This window comes from Stenella coeruleoalba (genome assembly GCF_951394435.1).
Source record: "Stenella coeruleoalba genome assembly, chromosome: 10".
Taxonomy (NCBI): Eukaryota; Metazoa; Chordata; class Mammalia; order Artiodactyla; family Delphinidae; genus Stenella; species Stenella coeruleoalba.
In genome coordinates this window covers 59,817,106-59,844,181 of record NC_137156.1, presented here as the reverse complement: position 1 = coordinate 59,844,181, position 27,076 = coordinate 59,817,106, and the positions used below count along the sequence as shown (strand labels likewise).

General features: G+C 48.5%; 1 protein-coding gene across 5 annotated transcripts in view; it reads left to right on the top strand.

Annotated features, from left to right (window-relative positions):
• TRAK1 (trafficking kinesin protein 1) overlaps nt 1–27,076 on the top strand; it is a 104,699-nt gene that overhangs the window by 55,364 nt on the left and 22,259 nt on the right. For all 5 annotated transcript variants that reach the window (XM_079932981.1, XM_079932979.1, XM_079932980.1 and 2 more), the window contains 11 exons: nt 5,130–5,206; nt 12,134–12,250; nt 14,862–14,962; nt 15,794–15,902; nt 17,787–17,865; nt 18,847–18,977; nt 19,646–19,720; nt 20,256–20,393; nt 24,027–24,103; nt 25,418–25,654; nt 26,687–27,003. In XM_079932981.1, coding sequence (XP_079789107.1) covers nt 5,156–5,206; nt 12,134–12,250; nt 14,862–14,962; nt 15,794–15,902; nt 17,787–17,865; nt 18,847–18,977; nt 19,646–19,720; nt 20,256–20,393; nt 24,027–24,103; nt 25,418–25,654; nt 26,687–27,003 — 1,432 coding nt within the window. In that variant the 5' untranslated portion in view covers nt 5,130–5,155. The remainder of the gene's footprint in view (nt 1–5,129; nt 5,207–12,133; nt 12,251–14,861; nt 14,963–15,793; nt 15,903–17,786; nt 17,866–18,846; nt 18,978–19,645; nt 19,721–20,255; nt 20,394–24,026; nt 24,104–25,417; nt 25,655–26,686; nt 27,004–27,076) is intronic.

Below are 27,076 nucleotides of genomic sequence, written 5' to 3'. Positions count from 1 at the left end.
CCAGATGGCTTCTTTTTCATGCAGGAAGCCTGGCAGGGAGGGGATACCTCCCCTTTCCAAGACACATGCTCATCTGGAGGTGATGAGATATACACCAGGCTTTTATGTTTTCACCCCTCTCTGGGCCCTCTGGTTGCTTAGAAATGAGCCTTTCTTTGCAAAGACTGGTCTGGGAGTAAAACAAAACCTTCCATTTTTTTTTGAGCATCAACCATGTGTCGGGCCCCAAATGAATAAGACTCAGCTGCCATCATGTGACTTATACAGGTGGGAAGGGACCTGGGACATTCGTAAGAATTAGGTTCGTTATGCTTCTGGCCATTTTTGACGTGAAGCCATTTAAACAAGAATACAAAGCATTTGTTCTGCCTTTTTTCGTTTTGTTCTAATTACTGACAGATGAGCATTGTTTTTTATTACCAGGTACTGTGGGTCTCACCCTGTTCCTGTACACACTTCAAGGGCTGCATGAAAATAGTTAGGTTTTATTTGTTTTTTAAGGCAAATCATGTGTGTCTTACGGGTCTTAGTAGTTAATACACTTGGGCTTTGGGGCCAAGTCTCAATTATTTTGAAGATAGATGTTGAAGGGCAACAGGCAAAGGAAGGGCATGGCTGAATCTCCAAGAAGTGGCTGTAACTTGGGAGAAGCGTGGAAGAGTAAAACTGGAGAGAGCTGGCTCTCGGTTTTCTTATGGACGTATCATGAAATTCTTCTGCCATCTGAGCAAGTATTTATGACAACTATCTCTGTGTAAAATAGATAGCTAGTGGGAACCTGCTATAAAGCACAGGAAGCTCAGCTCGGTGCTCTGTGATGACTCAGAGGGATGGGATGGGGGGTGGGGTGGGAGGGAGGTCCACGAGGGAGAGGATATATGTATACATATAGCTGATTCACTTCATTGTACAGCAGAAACGAACCCAACGTTGTAAAGCAGTTATATACTCCAATAAAAAATAAATACATAATAAATAAATAAAATAAAAAATAAAAATAGTCTAGTCTGTGTGAGATAGATTAGTACCTTTATGTGCCGTTCATCAGTGCTGATTTTTCGAATGGATGATTTGCTATTCCTAAACAGTTTTGCTGTCTGAGAACATTCTGTGGCCGGAGGAAGGCTCCATCATGAGATCGTGGAAGAATGTGTTTACCTTGTCATGTTATGGGGACGTGGCTGGAATATGGCATAGGTAGTTCAGGGATGCTTGCTTGCATGTTATTTGGTGGTAACTTAAAATATTGAGGTATAATTTACATACTGTAAAATTCACCCATTTTAAGTGAACAGTTTAGTGTTTCTTAGTAAATTTACTGAGTTGGCAACCATCACCATAATTCGGTTTTGGAACATACACATCTCCCTCCTGTCAGATCCTTCGTGCCTGTTTACAGTTAATCCGCATTCCTACTCCTACTAATCTCAGGGAACCAGCGATCTGCTTTCTGTCTCTATAAGTTGCCTATGCTGGATAGTTAATATGAATGGAGTCATATAATAGATGGTCTTTTATGTCTAGCTTCTACTGAGCATAACATTTTCGTTTGTTTTGGACACCTTTTGGGGGAAGTGGATTTATTTGGTAGAGCTCCCTTGGTCAGAAGTGGAACTTCTATTTGAAATACTGTTCTCCTGGAGAGAGAAACTTGTGACGGTTTATTTTAGATTGAGTATCTAGAAAACTGGTGCTTGAAAAGTGCAGCTTGTGTTTGTCTTCCTGTTTAAAGAGTCATTTGTTATTCCTCATTTCTCGGAAGAGAAACCCAAGACACACAATTACAGGAGTTTGCCCAGGGCCTCATGACCTTGGTAGAGTCTCCTATGAAAACCTCAGCCTCAGGGCCACAGAGTCAGGGATCTGGCCTACACTGCAGATGCTTTTTGCTTTCTTTGTGCTTCTTAAACTTTGTTGATTTGTGCTGACCTCAGCCTTGCCCTGGCGTTCTTTGTGGCTCCTTAGTTTAGTTCAGGAGCCAGACTGGCCTCGGTTCAGTTCCCTCCATATGCAACCTCATTTGCTGTGACCTTGGTCGGGTCCTTAACTTCTCTGAGCTTCAGTTTCCTCATCCATGGAGTAGTCATCATAACAGCGCCTACCCTGCAAAATTGTTCTGAGAAGTAAACGAAAGAAGCACATTAAATCCCCGGACATAGCAGGTCCTCCATAAATGTTAGCTGCTGCCCCTGCTAGGAGTCTCCTTTTATTTTGAAATTCGCCATTTGCGAGCTGTGTGACATTGGATGAGTTAGTTAACCTCTCTGGGTCTCAGTTTCTCATTTGTAAAATGAGGTTAATGTGAGTGCCTACCCTGTAGTATTTATTGCTCTGAGAAATAAATGATATAATCCATCTAGAGGGCTAAGAACAAGGCCAGGCTGTAGTCAGCATGCTTTGGTAAAAGTAGGCTGCTGCTACTAATTTCTCTTAAAAGGTACCTCAGGAAGGACCCTCTATTGTAGTCAACTGCATATTTTTTGAAAAATATTTTAAGTAATGTTTTCCCCATCAGTGCATGATCACTACAAAAAAAAATTTTTAAGCACAAAAAAGAATATTAAAATTGGTAATTCTATCCAAATATCAGTGTTTTTAATGGCTTTGCTGTTTTCTTGTGTGTATTGTAAATCCGGACACCCCCCCGCCGGTGAGATTATATGTATTTTGAAAACATAACTGGAGTAATACTGCACATGCTTCCGTAGGAGTTTTTCATTTCTGCCTCTGACTTCTGTAAGTGGGCTCTGTCAAAGACCTCAGAACCTCCCGGAGGTTCTCCCTGCATCTTCTGCACCCCAAGCCTCCGGTCACTGTGTATGTGGTGACACTATGTGCCTGACTGGTTAATGCTGGAAAAAACCCTGGCCCAGGTGTACGTTTTATCGGGTTCAATTGTTAAAGCATGTTAAATATTTCTACAATTAGCTTTATAAAAGGGCAACACAAGGGGTCCTTGTGCTGGCGGATACAAGAAACTACACAGGCGATAACATCATTAGAGCTTAATATTCACACACACACATGCACACTCACAATCACGTGCGCTCGCGTGCGCATTCAAGTAAAATGGGGAAATCGAGTAAGATTCCTGGATTGTAGCAATGTCAGTACCCTGGCTGTGAATATAGTGTTACAAAATGTTACTGTTGGGTGACACTGAAAGGGTATATGGGATCTCTGTGTTATTTCTGACATCTGCATCTGATTATCTACACGTGATTAACGACAGTGATCTCAATTAAAAAAAAATAGCTTCAAAAATATAATTTCCGTTTAATACAATCCCAGAGCAAAAAGCTGCTCGGAATCTTGTTCTCTTATGTTAGGGTGACATAGAACCAAGATTAGTTTAAAATGTAGCCTGGTTGTCTTTTTTTCCAGGAAAGCAGAGGACTTGGTCCTTTGAGGAGAGCAAGGGAGACATTAGCTGGCCCTAGAGTCGCAGCACAAGCTTCAACACGGAGGCCTTTGTACCCGCCGGTAGATGACAGGGGATGCCATGCTCATCCTAGAGGGACCTGGCTAGAAGGCTCCCGGGTCTTGTCTGTACCGTTGCAGAGCATCACAGCTGTGCAGCATGAAAACCACCTCCTGTCCGAGGCACAGGAATCTCCACTTAAGGATTTCTTGTGACCTGGAGCTGATGATCTATTTAGAGCAATTTGAGCTGGACTCCATCTCCATCAAATTAAATTCTGGTTCAAACCAACCCTGTACATCTCCCTTGCTTTTCCCTGTGGGAAGAGAAGGAAAATGCCTGAGGCAATGCTCCCTCCAGTGGCTGGAGGGTTCCTGCCATAAACTGGGTAGAGGAGAGGCCAGCAAAGGAACCTCTGCTCATCCCCCCAGCCCCCAGCTCTGAGGGCCCTGTGTTGGGAGGGTTTCAGATTTGGAACCAGATTTCAGGTCTCCTCCTTAAGCTAGAAAATCATTCCAACAGATCAGATTTCTCTGCGCTCACCCACTAGGATGATCTCTACTTGGATTTATAAAATATTTAGAGACCTATCGCTCTCCAGTTGCAGTTAGCCATTAGTAACGCTACTGAGTTTGGTTTAGCAATACACTTCAGTTCCCAAAGGCCTTGCATGGGCTGTGACTGCAAGTGGGTTGTTGCGAAAGCTAAGTCCTCTACGCTTAAAAGAATGATTTTCTAGAGTCTTAGTTATGAGGAGTTACTAACAAGTTATTATGTAGCCCCTAAGTGGCTGGTTTCAAAACATTTTACACTTTGGCCCTAAATCCATTTGCTTTCACTCCTTCCTCCTCAGAATAAAACCCATGCTACCTTCATGGTATTTGGACTACAAATCGATTCCTTGCCATTGATTTAAAATAAAACCACCCTGAGATTTTTCTGGAGACTAAAGCCTTCTTTCAGTGCTCACCCTTTTTCTCCAGTGGAAGAACACAGTCCTAAAGTGGCCCGCAGACCGCCTCTTAAGGCCTCTTAAGCAAATGGCATATGTCATGAAATACCATATGTGAGAGTATTGGGTGGGAGTGTGGATTAAAAAAACAAAATCTGTCACCCTGGTTTTCACGGTTTGGAAACCGGTTGCATAGCCTTAGAATTTAGTCCATTTGGGGAAGAGTGGGCTGTGAGCCATTATGAAATTATCAGCTAAGGCTGTTTAATAATTATACCAAGAGCTGCTTTGGGAAGGACCCAGTCTATCCACGTAGTGGGGTCTGTACAGCGAGTGGGTTCGAGATCCTCTGGCTCTTTCTGACGGTTCATACCTCGGTCGCTGTGCTGCTGACCCACTTTGGTTTGCTGACCGTATACGAAGCCAGACCCCTTTCCACTCCAGCGCCCTGCCCTCAGCACCACCCCCGAGTGTGCACGTGCGTATGTGCACGTACGCACACGCACACACACACACACACACACACACACACACACACGTGGCGTCAAGGCTTTGCAGTGAACAGTAGACCCTGCCCCCTCACCCCACAGCTTGAATCTTTTCTCTGGAACCGGGGAACAAAACCTGGTGGGGCTGAACCCAGCAAAACCAATCACCCTTTATGCCCAGTACGACTTTAGTCACTTTTTTAGGTGGGTTGTTTGTTTGGCAGGCTTGTAGCATCAGTAGTTTCATTGTCGTTTTTATTTCTTGCAGTTTTATGTGCTGAAAGAGTTGGCCAGATGACTAAGACATATAATGACATAGATTCTGTAACTCGGCTTCTTGAGGAGGTAAGTGATTTGGGGCAAGGCAAAGAGTCATTTATAGCTGATTATAATTTATATCAATTAAAGCATACATTACTATCTTTCTCGGTGAAGGATCTCAGCAACTGAGCCCTCTCAGGGTAGAATTCAGTGGCTTTATTTTATTTATCTTTTGAACTGAGAGCTATGTTGGCTTCTGCCACTGTAACTTTGTACGAGGTATTTTGGATTTTAAAAGGAATGTATTAATGACACAGAATAGGGTGGCATTTAAATGCTTGCTGTAGAATACCCTGTTTAAGATTTATAAACCCTTAAAATATATACTAATGATATATGTTAAGTGTATACAAAAAATGTCAGAAAAATACATCATTATCCATCTTTGTAATGTTTTAGTTGCATTTTGTTATGTTTTTATTTACATCAGGTTAAGGGAATATTATTATGCGGTGTCAGCATGGAAATAACCAAAACAAGCATGGCAAGGAAAATTTAGGAAACGTGCTTGGGATTAGATGAGCTGCAGTTAGTTTAGAGACTATGCTTTTCTCAATTTCTTCTCAGCATTCTGTTGACAGTTGAGAATTAAGGTGCTTTGGTGGCCTCTGGAAGCAGATGAGTGTAATGTGTGTATCCCCATGCCTTCAACAGGCCGGAACGTGGTAGGTTCTCAGTATTTATTGAATAAGTGCCCATCTTAAAGCACTACCTCCCACTCTCCCCACAAAATCAGACCTCAGATGCAGAGGTGCTAACCTTTTTTTTAAAGATTTTTTTTTTGATGTGGACCATTTTTAAAGTCTTTATAGAATTTGTTACAATATTGCTTCTGTTTTATGTTTTGGTTTTTTGGACCTGAGGCGTGTGGGATCTTAGCTCCCTGACCAGGGATCGAACCCACACCCCCTGCATTGGAAGACGAAGTCTTAACCACTGGACCGCCAGGGAAGTCCCAGAGGTGCTGACTTTTAGACCCTGGTTTCTGCTCTAGAATCTAGAATGATTTGGGGTCATGTGACTCTTCATTAGCCCTTCTTGAGGAAGAGAGTAGAAAGATATGAGAGACACAGAAATCATCATTTTCAGCCAGTGGCAGAACAAAGTTGAAACACAGGACCAAGCAGGAGTGTGGGACCTGAGGTTTTTTGGTGGGGGGCATCTTTTCATCCCTTTATTAATTTATTTATTTTTGCGGTACGCAGGCCTGCCACTGCTGTGGCCTCTCCCGCCGCGGAGCACAGGCTCCGGATACGCAGGCCCAGCGGCCACGGCTCTCGGGCCTAGCCGCTCCGCGGCATGTGGGATCCCCCCAGACCAGGGCACGAACCCGGGTCCGCTACATCGGCAGGCGGACTCTCAACCACTGCGCCACCAGGGAAGCCCTTTTCACCCCATTTTTATGTCTCTCTCTTTCCCTGTGCTTTTCCCTTCTGCACATCCAGTGTTCTCCTACCTGCTCTGAGGGCTGGACCCTTCCAATACTCCCCTACCCCTACCTCAAGTTCCTGAGGGTTCACCTGCGCTGCTACACACTCCCCTCCCATTCTCCTGAAGGCCACCCACGGGTAGACCCAGTGTAGCTGAGACAGGGCAGGAGCCGAGACCCGCTTGACCACCTGCATGTCAGGGAAGTTACAAACTCCTCAGCCCCGAATAAGTGAGTTTAGATTTTTTGGCCGTGTGACAGGGCCATTGGTGAGGCATTTTAGGGCACTGGCCTTCTGGTGACTCTCCAGTTGCAGCCGTCTTGGCGGCTGGCATTATTGACCTCGTAGGCTAGCTTGGTTGGCACCACCAACTTTTGAAAATAGTTTTTACCATGTTCCCCCTTCCTGCTGTGTCAATTTTCCCCAACACTGTCCTGTTTCTAAATCCACTCCTCACTCCATACCCAGTTAGTCCTCAAGTCTTCTGAGGGAGGTCCTACGTCTGTACCTTTATTATTTTTTTTCCAAGGCCACCACTCCAGCTTCTGGAGCCCTGGCAGTGAGATTTGAGTTTTCTCTCTGCTGTCATCTTCCCTGCAGCTGCCACCCTCCCACGCCCTCTTTAATGACCTCGGCTTCCCGCGACACTCAGAACTCCTTGGCACAGCATTCAAGGCTACACACTTGATCACATTCCTGAATCCTCCTAATACTCATCACCGGGACCTGCCTCCTGCTCTCCCACCTGTGACCTTTTGCACCATTTGGCCCCTCTGTCTTTTCTTGCCTTGAGTGTCATACTGCAGGGCTCATTGGGGATCTCTGAAGCTCTCACACTCCTCCAGCCCCAGGTAGTCCGTGCCCCAGCCAGCCCTGAGCTCGGGAGCCACCCTGTCATTCTGTTGGCTTTGTTCATCCAACTGGATTGGTTAGAAGTTTTTCCAAGGCGAGGACCCTGTTGGGTCCTGATTTCTTTCGCCCTTTTAATCCTGGAAATGATGGGCCTTTGATAAGTGTCTGCCTCTGTGGTCACGCTTAAAATTAAGGGTAAACTTTGAGAGCTGGGTGTCGTCTGTGCATCATCTCATTAATTCTGCGATAGTTCTCAGAAGTAGGTGCCACTATTTCCCCCATCCTACTGTGAGGGGACCTACATTTGAGAGGACAGGCGACACCCGGTGGCTCAGCTGCCTTCCAGCCCGGGCCCTTAACCACTATGCACGTGGCCCTGTTGATTTTGGCTGTAGTTGTTTACTGCCCTGTTTATTTAGTTTTGGGGAGTACGGTGAGTTGATTGTCAATGAGACATTTTTACTTTAAAAACATGAACTGGATAACTTTTTTTTTAATGGGATGCTGCTTCAGTGAGTATCCATGGCCCGTGGTTCCTGGCTTCTGCCGGGTGTGAGCTGGCAGGGCTGGGTGAGGACTTGGCAGGGCCAGACCCGTCTCTGCTTGGATGTTTGAGGACCACGTCAGAGGAGCCTGGGACTCCAGCCCTGTATGGAGATCCTGGTCATCAGCACTTCACAGCTCATTGCTTAAATGAGTGTCACTGTATCAAGAAGTATGCTGTCATCTTTAAAAAAAAACTGAGTTGCTCAAAAGAATATTTGTGGGGCAGTCTCTTCAGGTGGCTCTTTGCCGTGTTTTTTTGTTTTATTTTTAACAGCTCACCATGGCCATGGTCTGTGTGCATCAGCGTGTTTTATATACAGCGCTGTGCCTCTCCTTTTCCTGATAAGAATCACATCTGAGTTGCTGCCTTTCTTTGGAACGAGGCGGGTTTTCTGGTTAAAGTCTAATTGCCCCAGTCGCGTGAAGGTTGTGCCATGCTGTGCTTTTCTTGGCTTTGGTTCCGTTTCCTCTGGTCGTTTGCTTTGGTTTTGCACGGCTGCCGCAGGCAGGCGGGGTGCTGGCGGGATTTGCACGGGATGCCGGAGCACAGCCCTTGGCCAATGTGAAGAGTTTGCTTTCGGGTTAAAGGGGAAGAGGATTCTGCAGCTCGCCCTGGCTTCTGCTGCTGTTCGGAATTTACCTTTGGGCAAAGCTGTCTCCTCCCCAGTTACGGAGAGGGTTATTCCAGGAGCTCCTTAGTCATGCTTTTTTATCCCCAAATGGGTGAATGAGATGAGTCACCTGCTCAGCGTGGGAGGCAGGCAGCTCTCCGTCTCTGGGGCCGTGCCAGGCGGCTCGAGTGTTCATGGTCATTGCTAAAAGGGGCTGAGACACAAGCCACAGTCTTTTAAAAAAAAAAAATTTATTGGAGTATAGTTGCTTTACAAGGTTGTGTTAACTTCTACTGCCCAGCAAAATGAATCAGCCATATATATACGTATATCCTACAGTGCATTAAGTTTTCAGCGAAACATAGCTGCGGAGAGGGAGCTAGGAAAGCCAGAATGAGCCCCACCTGACCGCCATCTCCTGGGGAATAAAAGAACCAGTTCTTCTAATGGCTGATTTCCCAATTGAGACTTATTTATGGTCTCATTTTCTCACTGGAGTTTGATCCAGTGGTCATTTCCTAGCTGTTTTCCTGGTTTTCGAGGTAAATATTTATCACATGTTGGCTGGTTGTAAGAAATGAGACTCTTTTCATTACTGAAATTCTTTTTTTTTTTTTTTTTTTTTTGCGGTACGCGGGCCTCTCACTGTTGTGGCCTCTCCCGTTGCGGAGCACAGGCTCCGGATGCGCAGGCTCAGCGGCCATGGTGCACGGGCCCAGCCGCTCCGCGGCACATGGGATCTTCCCGGACCAGGTCACGAACTCGCATCCCCTGCATCGGCAGGCGGACTCTCAACCACTGTGCCACCAGGGAAGCCCGATTACTGAAATTCTTAAAGAGAAACCCAGCTGGCCTTTTGCCTTAGAAAAACCAGAGACCTTCTGATGACTTTTTTGTTTAAGAATTTCATTTCATCTCTGAATATTTTTACTCTAACTTCCTTTTTTTTTTTTTTTTCCAGCAGAGCATTTTCTTTATGTTACTATACAGATTAGATTTTGGGTGTAGACACAGTGAGAGTTGTCCCCTCCGGAGGGCAAGGAGGCCCTCAAGTCTGAGATTTGACGTGTATTGGGGTATAGTGGGGAGGGGCGAGGGGCTTCGTTGTCGAGCCCCTCAGCATTTGTTTCCTTCCCCTGCCTGCGTCCCATTCCTCTTGGGTTCTGGCCCCTGTGTGCCGTGGGACGCCTTCAGCATTCTTCACGTGCTCATCGGTGCCTTGCCCAGCCTGTCTTCATCATTATGATTCTGGCTTGATTCGTTTGCACTGAAATCTGCCTACGAAATGTCTATGTGTGCTGGAACTTAGCAGCTGGATTGCATGACGGCAAGCAGCACAGAACGGTAGGCAGTGAACCAGCGAGCATGAAGCACCTGCTGGGTATTCAGTCTGAGGGCTTGCTCTAGTAGAAAGATCTAACTGACTGGAGTGAGAGATTTATGGAGACCACACTTCCAAAGGGAAATGGACGGTGGTACTACAGTTTTCACGGAGAGTTAGCCAGCTGAAACCACCTGCACTAGTTGCTAATTTTGAGACGGCCCCTGTAGAAGTGGGTTCCCTCACACAATCCCTGTGGGTCATTTCCTCCCAGTACCAAATACGCACAACCGTTGTGTCTGAAAAGTAATAAAGGGCCGCTGAGATAAGGACCCTCCTTGGTAGACACAGTAGCCGGCACGGATGAATGCACAGAGAGGGGCGTCTCGGTTCGTTGGGCAGACTCACTGGTCCCCTTTGTTCCCTGGGAGGGCACGAGGGGGAGGCACAGATTGGGAAAGAGTTGGAGGAATTTATGGCTCACTTGACATGACACCCAGCTGGCTTCTGGGACAGCAGTTACAGGTTTCAGGACCATGGAAGACCTAGGGGAGAGAGACCATCATTCATGCAAGAGCTCCAGAGAGCCAAATCGCTGTTGGATTCAGTCCCCCCAAACTATGCTCTGACCTCCAGTGCTCTGCTCGTAATTCAGCCAAACTCCCATGATGAGCAAAGGAAGGTGTGCTACTGTTGCATGGTATAATTTGGTGGATATATAAAAAGTTAGAAACAAAAGATGCTTTTTGAAATATCTTACCACTCAATGAATCATAGAGCTAGAAGATTCTTCCAAGGGTCCCTCAGCAAGTCTGCCCGTCCACCCTACCTCATCTCGCAGACGAGGGAACTGGGCCCCAGGGATGTTGAATCAGAACCCAGACTCTCAAATTTTAGGGTAGAACGGTTCACCTGGAGCAGTTAAACTTTTGACGGGTACCTGCTATAAGAAATGCCTCTTAGGTTGTCGGTAAATGTGTGACAAGCAAAATTTAAGCATGAAGTGATAACCTTACTATGTGGAACGCACTTTGGTATTTCAGTTCTATGCTGTTGAATGTCATTTAAAACAAAATGGCGGTTGCCATGACTAAAATGCTTCTCAACCTACTGATGGTTTCTAATCTGTGTTTGGGATGAGTGGAAGCCATAAGACTACATGGTTATCAGAAGCGGGGATTCCTGAATCCCCAGCTTTTTTCTGCTCAAAACCCCATGTCCCTCTTCTTCTGCTTTTTGACACCAGATGAGCAGAATAATTAGCGTAGGCTTCTAAAAGGATTTCGTTTTCCGGAGTTCTCCTCCCCATGCCAATCCCCGCCTAAAAGTGAGCAAGTGCCTCTACTCGTGATGGCCAGCAGCTTCACCAGCAAGGATCAGCGAGTCTGCATTTGGTGATGGCGTCCACCCCGCTGTCCCCACTGTCAGGCAACAACTTTCCTCCCATAAAGGCAGCTGTATCTTTGTATGCCAGTAAAGATTTTCCTCTGTGCCCTGCTGTGCTCTAAATGTCAGCAACTGAGCTAACAGGAAATTCTGTCTGCAACAGTCTTTGTTTCTGAAGTAGGGCAATGTTATGCATTGTTTCTCCGTTTTTAAAGCTATTTTTTAAAAAGATAAAGCCTAAGTAGCCTACCTTCCATAAGTAAAAGAAACATAACTGTATCCTGTTTCAGAGTAACTTTAAACATTTTTGTTTCATACGCGGTAAATCTAAGGAACTCAGTAAATTCCAGCTTAACGTGTGCCAGAGAGGCTGCCTTGGCTATTTTAAGTGCACTTTGGAATTTCTGGATTCACTTATTCATTGAGCAAATAGTTACCGAGTGTCTCCCTGTGCTGGGTGCTGGCGATACAATAGCCCAGCCCTTCAGGTAGAGAGATAGGTTATCAAATGATTACACAAGGACCAAAAGCAGTTGTATAGAAAGGTTTTTGGAAGCATGTCTTTCCTGTAGGAAGAGACTTGTTTTCATTAGATGGGAAGGTTCCCTTTCATTGCTTGGGGCCCTGGTAGCTGAGTGAGCTCCTCTTTGAACAGGTATCAGACGCTGGTGCGTGGATGGTGAATTAGTTGATTCCCTTGTCCTTGCTGAACGCCCTTGTTTTCCTCAGTTGACCCTGAGTTCTGTGGGCTCCTGCTGGAAGCACGGGTTTTCTCAACCTCTGCTCTCGCTTCTGCCTTTCACAGAAAGAGCGGGATCTAGAGTTGGCTGCTCGGATCGGCCAGTCGTTGTTGAAGAAGAACAAGACACTAACCGAGAGGAATGAGCTGCTGGAGGAGCAGGTGGAACACATCAGGGAGGAGGTGAGGACCTGCCAGCAGGGGCGTCTGCAGGGGCTTGGGTGCCGCAAAAGGCGTGCCTGAGGAAGGTGATGATTTCACGGGATCCTGCTGGGGAAGGCCCTCCCCGGACATGGAGAGCTGCCTTCCTGCTGCCCCTCCTGTTCATCTGTGTCTCCTTCAGACAGTGTGGACGGGTCGCCCAGGCTGGGACCAGCCCTCACATGGTCAGTAGGCCCCCAGTGTGGACCAGCTACAGCCCGTGTCCTCCAAGAGTCTAGATCATCATGTCAGCTGAGAAAGACACTCAGAGCTGGCTGAAGGGCACACAGTCTATTCCAACAACGAGCGGAGATTCCTGAGCCGGGGTGGGCGTTGGCAGGCGGAGAAGGAACTGCAGCCATGCTGCAGAGTGAGGCAGTGACTGCCCCTTCATCAGCACAATATAATTTTGTGTTTCTAAAACAAAACCAAAAATAGCCTATTGTTTTCATGATCGAAGCCCTACTAGGTTAATGATACAAATCTTGGTCTATATCTTCAGCCCCCATCATTATGGGGGATGGGGGGCAGGGGAAGAACACTTTAGGCTTAACTTAGGGGCTGAGGTCTCAGAGGAGCGGCACTGGTTTTCTGGGAGGGATACGGTGTGGATGGGAGGAGGAAGGCTGCAGAATCGGGCGGGTTTGCTACAACCAGAAGTAGGAGCTTACAGCCAGGCCCCCCTTGCTAGTGTCTTTGCCATCATCCTAACTGGCCTTTTTTTTTTTTTTTTTTTTTTTTGCGGTACGCGGGCCTCTCACTGTTGTGGCCTCTCCCGTTGCGGAGCACAGGCTCCGGACACGCAGGCTCAGCAGCCATGGCTCACGGGCCCAGCCGCTCCACGGCATGTGGGATCCTCCCGGACCGGGGCACGAACCCGTGTCCCCTGCATCGGCAGGCGGACTCTCAACCACTGTGCCACCAGGGAAGCCCCCTAACTGGCCTTTGAACAGTGAATCTGAACTGTGAGGACTTTGATTGGCTTTCCTTCTTCTCATTTCTTCTCCCTTATTTTCTATCAGAAACTTTCTTAGTCGGGGGGGGGGCGACGGGGATGCCCTTATTCATGTCCCTAAGACGTATTCAGACTTTTTCCCTCATTAAAGATATTCCCAGCTATTGTTGTCTGGGTTTACCAGTCATTTAATGTGATGAAACAGAGTAGCCACTCGATAAGAAAACATTTTTTTAAGGGTTTATTGTAATTTTTATTGATTTTTTTTTCCCCTTCCGGTGTTACTGAGATATAATTGATGTATAGCACTGTATAAAGGCAAGTTTTAATCCTGGGCTTTCTTTAAAAGGTGATGAGGTAAGATACGGTCGTGTTCAAGGAGAAATAAAGTTGACCCCTGCTCTCCCAGCCTCCAGCATCATGACCTAAATTTCCCTTCTCCCAAGTATGGGAGAAGGTCAGCCTGGCCCCCTACTTGGCCCCTTCTGAGCAGAGGGACATGCCATCAGGAACCAGTAAATGGTCACCCGTCACCCCTCACGCGCTACTTCTCCAAGGTGCTGCCCTTGCTTGGGGCTTCCTTTCCTCACACAAAGTGCATCCTGCACTTGGGGGTGGAAGTGACTTTTTGTCCCCTTGGGAAACCTTGGAGTTTGAAAACTGTTTCCCCTGGGCACATCATTAAATGATCAGTCTAGGTGTTGAAGCCGAAGGCTTTACGCACATAAAGCTGGTTTCTCCGTGGAAGATAAAATATATTCACGGTGTTGTGTAGGAAAGTTGGGATAAACTATAGACCCCAAATCAAATTAGAAACAAGAAAGAATTAAAACGATTATAATCCTCGCTCACAGTGCTGGTTGCCTATTCATCGGTGCTGAATGGTGAAAGGGCAGGTGCAAATCTTTATGGGTCAGGTTTATTTTAAACCTGAAGTATAAATAAGTGCGACTTGCAGAGCCATCCTTGCAGAGTAGTCGGTACGGCCAGTTCCTCATGGTTGCCTCTTTTCTTCCTGTATCGGGAATGCCTATCTTGTAATCATTGAGTACAAAGCAAGGTCTGGCCAAGCTTGGCCAGAATTCCTGTGAGGGTGTAGCAGTCACAAGGTGGCGCTATGAGATTTTCCAAGCGGGAGAACAAGGGTTGCCGGGCTCGCTGCTTGTAAGCTGCCCACCCGGAACTGACATCACCAGGGGTCCTGGTCCGAGATGGGATTTGGTTTTGGCAGAAGTGAATGGCCTCTTCCTCCATGTGGTAACATGGTCCGCTTCTCTGAGTGTTTTCCCAGCTGGTCATCCATTTACTTGCAAAGCCCCTCTGCTGTCTTGCTGCCCACCCCGCCCCCCGCCCCAGCCATCATTCTAGCACCTTCTAGTCCCCTCTCACCTCTTCTTTGTACCAAAGTAAAAACTACAAATTTAAACAGAGGGATTTTTGCCAAAAAGTAATTGATTGTATTTTTCTTGAATGGGATCAGACTCAACCCTTTGTTTTCCTTGAATAGCACAAAATCGGTGGCGTGCCTTCACGTTGAATGAGGAATTTAAAAAATGTTGTCAGTGAGCAGTAAGTGTTTAAGCACGAGTGGGGATGCTGTCGCATTTAGAGAGTGCGTGACGGGCTGTGTTTGTGCAGGTGTCACAGCTCCGGCATGAACTGTCCATGAAGGATGAGCTGCTTCAGTTCTACACCAGCGCCGCAGAGGAGAGCGAGCCGGAGTCTGTGTGCTCCACCCCGTAAGTCACCCAAGGGCCTGTCTCTAGAGGCCAGAGCACTGGCTGGCTGTGGTCCATGTGCTTGGAGTTGCCTAGACAGCATCACCTTCACTGGCAGCACAGGTCAGCTGCTCTCAGCCTTCTGTAAGCCAGACATCTCTGAGTGCCTCCGACAGATGGATTTTCCTATTCTGATGGGATTTTAGTTTTCCTCTTCCTGGGTCTTACTGCTTATTTGTCAGTTCAGATTGGTTTGGCCTGGCTGTTAAGGAGTAACAGGCTGGACTCTGCATTTGGAGGAAATACAGGGTTCTGGAGCCAGCAGTGCTGTGGTGGGTCCTTGGGGGGGTGCCTGGGGGGAGGGGCTTCTCTGTGTCAGCAGAGTCTCCTATTAGGAACATGAACTCTAGAGCCCGATGGCCTGAGTTCAGATCTTGGCTCTGTGGCTCGTGGCCAAGTTATTAACCTCTCTGTGCTTGTTTCCTCATTTGTAAAGTGGGCATAATAATAGTACTCAGTTCTTAGGGCTGTGAGCACTGAATGGGTTCATACACGTAGAGTACTTAAAATAGTTCTTGGCACATAGAAGGCATCCCAGATCGTGTAGGCTTCAAATAGAGTTGGTTCCCCCGAAACCTGAGGCAAAGTGGCAGCAAAGGGTCGGGATGTGGCTCTGAAGTGTTGTAAGCCTGTGCTGTTTTCCTGGTGGTGAGGGACCAGCCTGACGGGCCATTGTCACCCTGCACCTTTCATGAGCTTTCCTTGAAACGGCCCTTCTTTGTGCTTCTCCATGGCTTGCCAGGTGGTCGGAGGAAATGCCTCCCTCCCTAGAAAGTGAACTTTCTCCCCCAGGTTGAAGAGGAATGAGTCGTCCTCCTCCGTCCAGAATTACTTCCATCTGGATTCTCTCCAGAAGAAGCTGAAGGACCTTGAAGAGGAGAACGTTGTACTTCGATCAGAGGTGAAGTGCACTCCCTGCCCTCGTCCCCTCTGCAAGGGTGGTGGTCCCGTTTTGCATGTCTGGTGAGAATAGCAGTGATTACAGCCCCGCCGTCCTCCAGGGTGATGGTCTATGAAAGAGCCATGTGGACCTGGGGTCACAGCCACACCAAGTGCCCAGAGGGCGTGCCTCATTTATGAGCTGGGCATTGCCTTCAAAGGGCAGCACATACTGTCCGGGCTGCAGCAGACGGACTGGTGAATTACGCAGCGTGAGGCTGGGTAAGAGTGGCAAACCCTTCTCCTTCTGGGTCAGGGCCAAAGCTCCTGGAAAGTGGGGCCTTGCCGTGGTGGTCTCCAGCTCGGACGTAGAAGTGACTTGGAGGCCTGGTGTGAAAGCCTCGTTTTCACTTTACTGCAGGTCAGATGTGCCCTAATAGTACCCGAGAACTTGGAGACATATTTCTTAGACAGTTAACTTAAAAAGGTTGAACTGAGTGAGGCAGCTTGGAAACCCGTGCTTTTGAGTGTTTCTGATTGGCTAGTCACTGTGGTGGGTACTTTGCCTGCATTCTTTTTTTAAAAAAATCTTCACAACAAGGCTGGAAGCCAGTTACTCTGATTCTCATTTACAGTAGGGAAAACCGGGACCCAGGCTACTAAGTGTTTTGATTGCCGAAGATCTTGCAAATTAGTGAGCAACAGAGCCAGGGTTTGTAAGTCTCTGTGGCTCCAAACCCCACATTATTTCCCTTCACCCACTACCCCATCCAGAAATACAGATGCATGCAAATTTGGTACTTTTTGTTTAATTATCTGTGAGTTTATGCTCTCTAGCCAGAGGTGTGGTACAGCCCTATCGATCAGGCCCTTGTCTGTCAAGTTTGGGCTGCATGTTCACCTAAGCTGGCCCAGGGCTCCCCAAAGTCCCTCCAGTAGGGCAGACCACCTGTCACCTCGAACTTGCCTCACATGTTGGGAAGAGCCTCATGTCTGGGCTTAACAGGATGCTCTTCTGCCTGAGGAAAGGGTCATTCGTGTCTCTTAGCCATCAACTCTTCCAGCCTCTCGTTTACTGATGGGAGACATAAGCCCAGTGCGACCAAGCTTTCTCTGCCAGGCAGTGGCTGAGCCACGACTACAGTCCAGTTTTCCCCATTCTGAGTTCCAGCATCTGCCCCAAGTAAATGCTCTAGCCCCAGGCACACAGCAATTTGTCCCTGTGTCGGAGTCTTCCCCTAAAGCAAGCGGAGGGAATCTGATCCCAGCCACAGAGTCCGGCTCCTGCATCTGGCTTTCAGGACTGTGGCGTCTCTGGGGCCAGGACCTGAGGGCTCAGAGATACCTCTCTAACTGGGGCATTTTCTTGGGGCCTTCAATGTCTTATCTTCCCACCTTTTCAGCCAGGAGCAAAGCCATCCAGAGTCCGAGGGGTAGCTCTTGGGTCTCTGAACTTTAATGCTTTCATATTCTACCCTGTTTTTACTCAGCTGAATACAACAGGTCTAACTCCCACTCAGAGACTCAGAGGATGGTGCCCGGCACGTAGTAGGTGTGCTAAGTGTTAGCCATTCTTGTGGTGGTGATTATCCTTAGAATGTCCACGGTAGGCAGGGCTGTGTCTTAGCCACTGTTTGGGTCACAAGGGGGTCCATGACTGTGAGCCAGGGCAGACACACGTGAAAAGACAGGCCGACGGATAGAGGGGGCGCTCACAAGAGTTTTAGCAGCTGCTTCGTGTGGTGCCCTCTAGTGGTTGGGATTGACTTTCTATATCTGAGGGCTCAGTGGGTCACAGCTGGGGAGATGCTGAAGGGCAGCTTTCCAGACCCGGGTTAGCCCTTGCTGCATCCCCTAGGCTGTCCAGGTGCGACTGTGGGATCTCTGACCTGAGCCTTGTCCACAGGCCTGCCAGCTGAAGACGGAGACCATTACCTATGAAGAAAAGGAGCAGCAGCTGGTCAACGACTGCGTGAAGGAGCTGAGTATGGCCTGCCCCCCGCCCCTCCTGTCCCCCGCTTTTACTTTCCCCACCTGCCATCATTAAGACCAGACGGATTTGCATCCCCTGATAGAGTGTGGTCTTCCTGCCAGCCTGGGCTCAGTAGCATTTTTTCTGAAAACCAGAGGCCTCCCCTCATCTTGTGTGGCTCCCCTCACCCTCGTGTATGAGACAGCGGGTGCGGTGTTGTCAGCCATACATTCCCAGTCTCTCGCAATTAATTAAAATTAATTTTAATTTTGGCTTTCTGCTGGAATATTGGTTATCGAATGTCTGAGTTAGGTCCAGCATCGGAGTCCTGAGCTGAAGATGCGGAAGAACAGCCTTATAGTATCAGTAATTTGATGTGTAAACGTTGAGGCCAGAGTTCTCAGCTTTGCAAATACGATGTGCTTCCCCCCCCACCCTCTCCATTATAAGTTTACACGTTAAGACAAACGGGCAACACAGTATGCTGAGTGTCCGCAAAACACTAAGTCAATGAAACGCACCCTATGTTTAAATCTAGTCAAATGAGTTACGGCTCTGAATATGGGTTGAAAACGCCCAGGGGAATTGTGTTGTGCATGGCGATAGTTCCTTTCTAGAACAGAGTGCAGCAGGGGTTCCTGTTACCGATGGGGGTGTGTTCCTGTGTGGAACGTGCAGAATTGGCCACAGGCGCCTTCTGTTTGCTATAGCACCTCCGGGCTGACTGCGAAGGCCTGCCCGATTTTCTCTGGGGAGGTGGCTCTGGGCAGTGGGGTGAGGACCCACACAGAGCCTGCGAGCCACAGCCGGTGGGCTGGTTCCTCCTCACCACAGACCGAGCCCATATAGGAAGATGGGGACTCTCCCTCCAAGCCATCTTCACGTGCCCTCTCCACTGCTCCCCCCTGTCTTGTAATAAAGATGTTGTTTTCTTGGACAAACCACAAAGAAACCATTCTCTCTGGCTCTTGCGACTGTCGTTTCTTGGTCAAAGGGGACGCCAACGTGCAGATTGCCAGTATCTCGGAGGAACTGGCCAAGAAGACGGAAGACGCTGCCCGCCAGCAGGAGGAGATCACACACCTGCTCTCTCAAATAGTTGATTTGCAGAAGAAGGCAAAAGCTGTAAGGCTTCTGTTTCTCTGGCTGATGCAAAACTAGCTGTTCTGAGATCGAGAAGGGGCATTTACCCCGAAGACAGTGCCCTTTAGATTCTTATTTTAGGAATTTGTGCCGTCCCTTTAGAGCTTTTGCTAAAGCTTAGCGGATTCAATAGCATAAAATTTGTTGCCCTGAATTGGCAAGGGGATCACATTTATCACCACTTACCTCCGAAGAAAAATCTGCAAATGAATAGAACTCATTAAGAAAGGTAAAGGGGCTGTAAACAGAGAGTTTGGGAATTCAAAGTCTGAATGATCCCGTTTGGTATTTGTCCTTAGGGCACCTGTATATTCTGTGGTAGAACCTTGTCCCCTTTAGGTTTAAGATGAAGCAGCGGAAAAACAATTAAGTTTCCCCACGTCAGGCCTTTGCTAGAAGCCTGAGGTGAAATGCTTCCAGAGAGCGGCTGTGACTATGGAGGGGAGGGGTAAGCGATAGGGAATGAACACGGACACAGGAAGTACGCTGCCTTCCAAACTATATAAAAGACAAAATTTTACTCCAGTATAAGATAAAATCTCCCTGTGGACGTGTGATAGGATCATAACGGATCAGGGAATAAGAGGGGAAAAGTTAGACTTTTCTACATGTCTTAAAAGAGAAGCTGATTTCCCTTTGCCACGTTCTAGTGTGCAGTGGAAAATGAAGAACTTGTCCAACACCTGGGGGCCGCCAAGGATGCCCAGCGGCAGCTCACGGCCGAGGTGAGTGGCTCTCCCTCGTTTCATCAGGGCCCCGGTCCCAGCTGGGGTACGTCAACCTCCCTCCAACAGGCTGTGTGGGTCCCGTCCATCTTAACAACCATTCTGATTTTGAATTGAATGTCATTCTTACTCCTAAGGCAGCTCCCAGTTGAGCTGACGCTGGTCGTGAGCACCTGGGAGACTGGGCTGTACACCAGCCTGGAGCCCGGCGCTCACGGGCCCCCGACAAACGTTCCAATAAGGGAAAGGACACAGAGCACGCCATGTCAGAGGAGCCCCGTTCAAAGACGTGGCAGGAAACGAGGGAGTGATGATTCGCCCTCTCGTTTGTTTTCTCTCAGTTGCTCGTTAGTGTTTTAGGAGATTTCCGAGTCTGCAAGTAAAAGAAAAACTGTGCCTTGAGGACTCTTTGGCCTCAGGACACAGGGCAGCTGGTCCCGTGGAGGGCGGGAGCCTCTGGTGGTGATCCTGGTGGGTGGGTGGGCGGTACCAGGTCTCACATCCCAGCCCTCTGCTCTTTCCTGGTGTTCCGCAGCTGCGCGAGCTGGAGGACAAGTACGCCGAGTGCATGGAGATGCTCCACGAGGCCCAGGAAGAGCTCAAGAACCTCCGGAACAAGACCATGCCCAACACCACGTCCAGGCGCTACCACTCGCTGGGCCTGTTTCCCATGGTGAGTGCCCGCCTGCTGCCTGACCCCCACTTCCCACCCTCAGGCCAGCGGGTGCTCCTGGGAGGAGGGCGGGTCTGGAGCTGAGCCTCTGCAGGTGGCTTCTCCTTTTGCAGCTTGGATCTGGATCCGAGGTGAGGGCTCACGAGCCCAGCCCGTGGCTTCTTAGCCACGTGAGACGAATTGGTCCTTTATTTTCCGTCCCTCTGAATCTGTCTTTTCTACTCCTGCCCTTGGAAGATAAATTTAGTAGGAACTAGGTTTAGTAGGCACCTCAGGTATTGGGAAGGCAGTCTACATTATTCCCCCCCCCCCCCCAGCTTTTTAGCGTATGTGCTATTTTGGGCTCACAAGCGCATTCGAGAATTCTTAAATTGCCTTAAGCTTCCGCTGGTTCTTTGTATGCTTATTAATCGTTCTGGTGGCTTTTGGCATCTGTGATCTGAAAAAAGATTTCCCTCTATGCTGGGTGTGACGTTTTTATATTTTTCGTCTTAGTTCGCCACAATCCTATTTCTTTCACCCTGGCCTGATCTGTTTCGTGTTCAAGCGTTAGGGGAATGTGGTTGAGAAGGGGGCTTTCCAGGAGGCTGGCCTCTCCCTATGGCCAGCACAGGGTGGTGCCCCTCTGCTGGTCATTTCCCAGTAGTATTTGGGGAACTTTCTCATTTTATCTTCTTCTGTCAGACTAGGGCCCCTTGAAGGTGGGGACCATGTCTTATTTGCTCTTTCCTCCTTCCCTCTCTTTAATACTCTGCACCTAGCACAGTGCTTGGTATATTGTAGGTATTAGATCTGGATGACTGGATCAACAGACTGAAAAGCAAACCACCAAGAACTTTTCAGGCTCTATTTCCATGCTTTGATGAGATACCAGTTCTCTCTGAGGAGAGAAGAACTTTTGAGAGAAACTCCCCTAAGTGAACTAGGAGTGGAGGGCTGTATAAATGTTTGTGAAAGTTGGTCCCTTTCAAATTGACCTTTACTTAGGGCTCTTTTTTTTCACAGACTCCCCCTCCCCATTGTAGACACTGTCACCCAACCCCTTGCTGTCTGAACCACTTTTTCTAAATCATGATCTCCTTTTCTTCTTTGATTTCGTATATAAAGTCAGGCGCTCTCTCTCCACCTGATTGAAATCTAAGGGAAACCAAAAAGAAAGACACAACGTAAATAAGTCAGCTTTCCAAGAAGCAAATTGGTGATCCAGTGATTCCAAGAATCCCAGTGAAGGCAGCAAAGGACAATATATCCCCTGAATCCCCATCTAGAGCTGCCTATGCTCGGCTCACAGACAGGCCCGTGTAGCTTTGTACACTCCCTGCCTCACTTTCCCTCCTTCCCGGTTTCACATCTCCTGGGGCTGTCTTGTTTCTTGCATGCCTGGGGTTCACTCTCCTGTGTTCCTGCTCTCAAGGACAGACCTGCACTTTAAAGCTAAACCAGGATGTAAGAAAAGTTGAATTGAAAGTCTGCACTTGGGTTTCTTCTGGAGAGATTGATTCTCAGTGTTTATTATTTGCTGAGGTGGACCTTTTGTTTGCCCTTTTTCTGCTGTTGGCAGAGCTCAGTTTTTGAAGACGGCTATTTTTAAAGTGCATTATGCATGAAAGGTATTTAAGGCAATCTAAAGCTTGCATCATGCCTGTGTCTCTGGAGCAGAACACCCGGCTCTGCCTCTCTTGCTCCCAGCCCTTCTAACGGCTGAATAAAACAGTGAGTAGCAGGTTTTGCTCAAGTATGTTCCCAGTTCTCTTGCGTTATGGCCAAGAGTTCTTAATCTGGGATCTACAGACAGGATTCAGTGGGCCCTTGAACTTCGAGGGAGGATGATATCTTATATGTTCATTAATCCCTAACTGTATTTGGTGTTTCCTTCCTTCATGAAGGTAGGTAACAAACCACAGCGATATTAGCATCCCTGTGACTTTGTCATCCATCGAAATCACAGCTCTTCTCATAGCACATGTCAGTGGCCACAGATGTCCCAAGACACCACCTGTGCTAATCTCCGCTTCAGTCATTACCAGTCCTGAAACCCGATCCTGTGTGTTACTCTATCATACTTGCAGTTATTAATATTTTAGTAATTAACTCAGTATATCTGGCTTCCTCTTTAATCCTAATTATTTTATTCATTTAAGAACATTATTCTGAGAAGGGATCCATGCTCATCTCCAGATGGCCCAGAGGGGATCATGGCCACAAATGTCACAGACCTTGCTTGTGACTTTCCTTCAGAACAGCAGTGTCATTAGTAGTTTGGTATCTTGTTTCTCTTAAGTGGTATGAAGGTCCTTCCCTTGTGCAGAACTTGGAATGTAAACAGTATTAAGAAAAATAAACTAGTTTAAAAATTACAAATTCCAGACGGGAGCATCCCCAGTGGACTGGGGGGCCCTGGAGGTGGAAACCCTGGAGGAGGCCCCATGCGTTGTCAGCTGGGAAGCCACTGGCCACAGGTGACTATGTAAATTTAAATCACTTAAAATTAGTGCAGTTAAGAATTCAGTTCCGGGCTTCCCTGGTGGCACAGTGGTTGAGAGTCCGCCTGCCGATGCAGGGGACACGGGTTCGTGCCCCGGTCCAGGAAGATCCCACATGCCGCGGAGCGGCTAGGCCCGTGAGCCATGGCCGCTGAGCCTGCGCGTCCGGAGCCTGTGCTCCACAACGGGAGAAGCCACAACAGTGAGAGGCCCGCGTACCGCAAAAAAAAAAGAACTCCGTTCCTCAGTCACACTGGTCACATTTCAAGCGCTCAGTAGCCACCTGTGGCCAGTGTCTCCCATACTGGATGGTGCAGAAAGAGAACATTCCCGTCACCGCAGGAAGTTCTGTTGTTTGGCACGAATTTAGCCCTTCTCTTCAGGTTCTCCTAGGTGGTGTCCTCCTCTGAGGCCTCAGCAGGTGCTTTTCTGCACACCCTGGTCCTGTCGGCATCCACCTGCCTGAGCATGAGGGATGGTTTGTCAGGCTCCGCTTCGCCCAGTGAGGCCTGGTGGGCGGTTCAGGGAGAGGGGTACTCAGCAGGCCCCTCCGTTGCTGAGTCTGAGCTTGGGGCTTGGCCCGTCCAGGAGGTGAGAAGTCCTCAATGACTGGTCTTCCCCAGACCCACAAATTCACAACCTGGCTAGAGAAAGACGCAAGTGGAGTGTTCAGAGAACTGGCAAGGTCTTCATGTGTTTGCTGTCTCCTTGGGGAGGAGATGAAGGATTCCTGGCGGAAGTGAGATGTGAGCCGGTTGTTAAAGGTGGGTGGGCCGCTGATGGTTGGCGGGCACGGGAGCTTTCCCTGCCGGAGGCCGGGGATCACAAGAGCAGAGCCCAAATGACAGCACCTATCACTCAGGTCCTCCCCCGCAAGCTCTCTGCCTCTTCTTGTGGTCACCGCCACAGCTCCATGGTTTAGCCCAGGGAACGTAGGGTTTGCTATCAGACCCTCAGTTCATAGGACTAAGGGGCTTTACACTCAGCTCCATGGGGATCGCTCAGCCCGGCATTCTGCCCGTGGCAGATGCTGTCACCCTGTGTTCCGAGGCCTCGGTTTATGCTGTGTCCAGGCTGTCTTGGCGCCTCTTCTAAAGACAGAGCACTTGAATTGCTGCTCACTCACTGTGTGTCTCCCGGCTTTTCCCAGGACTCCTTGGCGGCGGAGATCGAGGGAACCATGCGCAAGGAGCTGCAGCTGGAAGAGCCCGAGTCGCCAGACATCGCGTACGGCCTTGGTTCTCAGCTCCCAGGGACTGTGGGGTGGGCCTCAGATGGCAGCAGTGATCGCTGTGATCCTTCCGCAGACAGTCTAGACTAAGGGAAATTAGAGAATGCTGCTGACAGCCCCCGTCCTCCTCTGGTTGGGTTTTAAATATATATTATGAACTTGCAGAAAGTTAGGGAAGGACGGATGTATTTCCCATCTCTCTTCACACAGGCTCCATCTTGACACCACCGCTCATTTTTATCTTTCTTTTCAGTGGAAAATGTTACTTAAAAAAATTCTGACGTCTGTCAGGAAAAGAAAAATAAGATGCAATCTGAGATACAGAGGGCTCTTTGGGGGATGGGGTGTGAGCAAGGCTTCCGTTTCCTTTCTGCATACATACCGGCCTGTGCCATCTCTCTTCCTAACTTAAGACCTTGCACTTGGCCTGCTCAGAGGTGTAAGGAACCTGTGGATCTGATTTCATCAAGTTTTCTCTGTACCCAAATCCCATAGACAGAACTTAAACGGGATCCTGGAAGTGACCAGTCCCTAAGCCTTGGTGCATATGTGAAATCCTTTGCAGCCCAGAAAGAAGCAGCCACTATAGAAACATTCCTACCTTTTTCTCCTTAAAAGAGAACAAATGAGCATCAAAGTGTGGTTCTGCTCTTAGAAATGGCAGTTTCCAGGAAATAAAAAAAGACTAATTTGGTGTTTATCATCTCATTATAGAAGTTTTTAAGACTAACTTTAAGTCTTACTTTTTTTTTTAATATGAATGGTCAACAAAGACTCATTCTGCAAAAATTTATTGAGCCCTGTTATGTGTTGAGCAGTGAACACTGCCCTCCTGGAATTTGCTTTCTAGAGACTATCATGAGAGAAGAAAACTAGGTGGGAGACAAAAGTTACCATTAAATATATTTGTAGGGGCTTCCCCGGTGGCGCAGTGGTTGAGAGTCCGCGTGCCGATGCAGGGGACACGGGTTCGTGCCCCGGTCTGGGAAGATCCCACATGCCGCAGAGCGGCTGGGCCTATGAGTCATGGCCACTGAGCCTGCGCGTCCGGAGCCTGTGCTCCGGTAGGAAGCAGTATCAACTTTAGGACACAACCACGTAGCGGAGCCCTGAATTCTGTGGGTATTGAGTCTCTTGAATTCCAACCAACACCCTAAGAAACACGTGAAAGGCACAGGGTGTCGGGTTGCTTGGGGGTCACGGTGGGCCAGCTGCCTGTTGGCTTCCCAGTGGATAGTGTTTGGAGGGTTGAACTCCAGGGTCATTCCTGCGTTTGCTTAGTCATGGACGATGTTGTGCATTCTCCCCAGTCACCAGAAGCGAGTCTTTGAGACCGTAAGAAACATCAACCAGGTCGTCAAGCAGAGGTCTCTGACCCCGTCCCCCATGAACATCCCTGGCTCCAACCAGTCCTCAGCCATGAACTCCCTCCTGTCCAGCTGTGTCAGCACCCCCCGGTCCAGCTTCTACGGCAGCGACGTCAGCAATGTCGTCCTTGACAACAAGACCAACAGCATCATCCTGGAAGCAGAGTCAGCAGACCTGGGGTGAGCCAGCCAGGGTCTTTTATCTTTCTGCTTTGGGGACAGGTAGGGGGGATTGAACACAGGTTCGGTAATCAGAAGAAGGGGGGCTGATAAGAGTCGCCTGAAAAGTGTAGACCTTTCAGTTCTCAAATCTGTGATCCAACCGGCTGAGCTTATGCTTATCTTGATGCTGCCGTGTTAACCAGTTTAAAGAGTTATAACAGGATGCACCGGAAGTCGGCTTTCCTGTAAAATGTTGGAGGAGAGGAGAAATGACAATTTTTTTCTGTTAACCTTTATCTGTTAGGCTACAGACCAGACATTCGTTTCATGAACCCCTTTGTAGCTTGGATCCTGAAAGGCTGAGGAGGACTCAGGCTGGGTCTTGTGAGCAGAATCTGGTTCGCTTCAGGAGGTGGGGTGCAGGGTGTCTGCTGGGATGGGTCCTCTTCAGTGGTGGTCTGTCCCTCTCATCCTGAAGTTCTGCAGGACCCCAGCACCACCGCCATTTCATTGTCCATCCTTTTCCTGTGACTTCACAAAATTGGCTTTTCTGACTGATGGGTTAGACAGTTGGAAACTGCTCTATCAGAACTTTGGGTTTTTCTGGACTTTATCATTTTTCTTATTGAAGTATAGTTGCTGTACAATATTATGTCAGTTACAGGTAGGTGTACAACATAGTGATTCACAATTTTTAAAGGTTATAGCCCACTTAGAGTTATTGTAAAATATTGGTTATCAGCCTGAAGAAGTTTTCTTCCTAAGGCATCATGAGGGAGATGTTTTGTAGGGGTTGGATTTTATGTAGTGTGTGCAAATTTGCGATGCACCTTAGTGCTCCCTCCTCACCTCCCTGAGGAAGAAAACAACCAACAGAGGGAATTGTTATTCTGGACAGGCATTTGTTTCCCCGTTTTAGCCTAAATTTCAACTGCCTTGGTTTCCTTAAAAGATCCAGCTGCCACCTGGAAACTAGCAGTAAGGCCGTTGTTGTCTAGCGCCCCCTGCTGGGTGCTCCGCGCTCATCCCCCCCGTTTCCCCTCCTTCCAGAAACGAGGAGCGGAGCAAGAAGCCGGGCACGCCGGGCACCCCGGGCTCCCACGACCTGGAGACGGCGCTGCGGCGGCTGTCCCTCCGCCGGGAGAACTACCTCTCGGAGAGGAGGTTCTTCGAGGAGGAGCAGGAGCGGAAGCTCAGGGAGCTGGCGGAGAAGGGCGAGCTGCTCAGCGGCTCCCTGACGCCCACCGAGAGCATCATGTCCCTGGGCACGCACTCGCGCTTCTCGGAGTTCACCGGCTTCTCTGGCATGTCGTTCAGCAGCCGCTCCTACCTGCCCGAGAAGCTGCAGATCGTCAAGCCGCTGGAAGGTGATCACAAGGGGCCTCGGCCCCTCTCTGCCCTCCTCAGCGACTCTCTGTGGTCCCTGATCCACCACCGGAA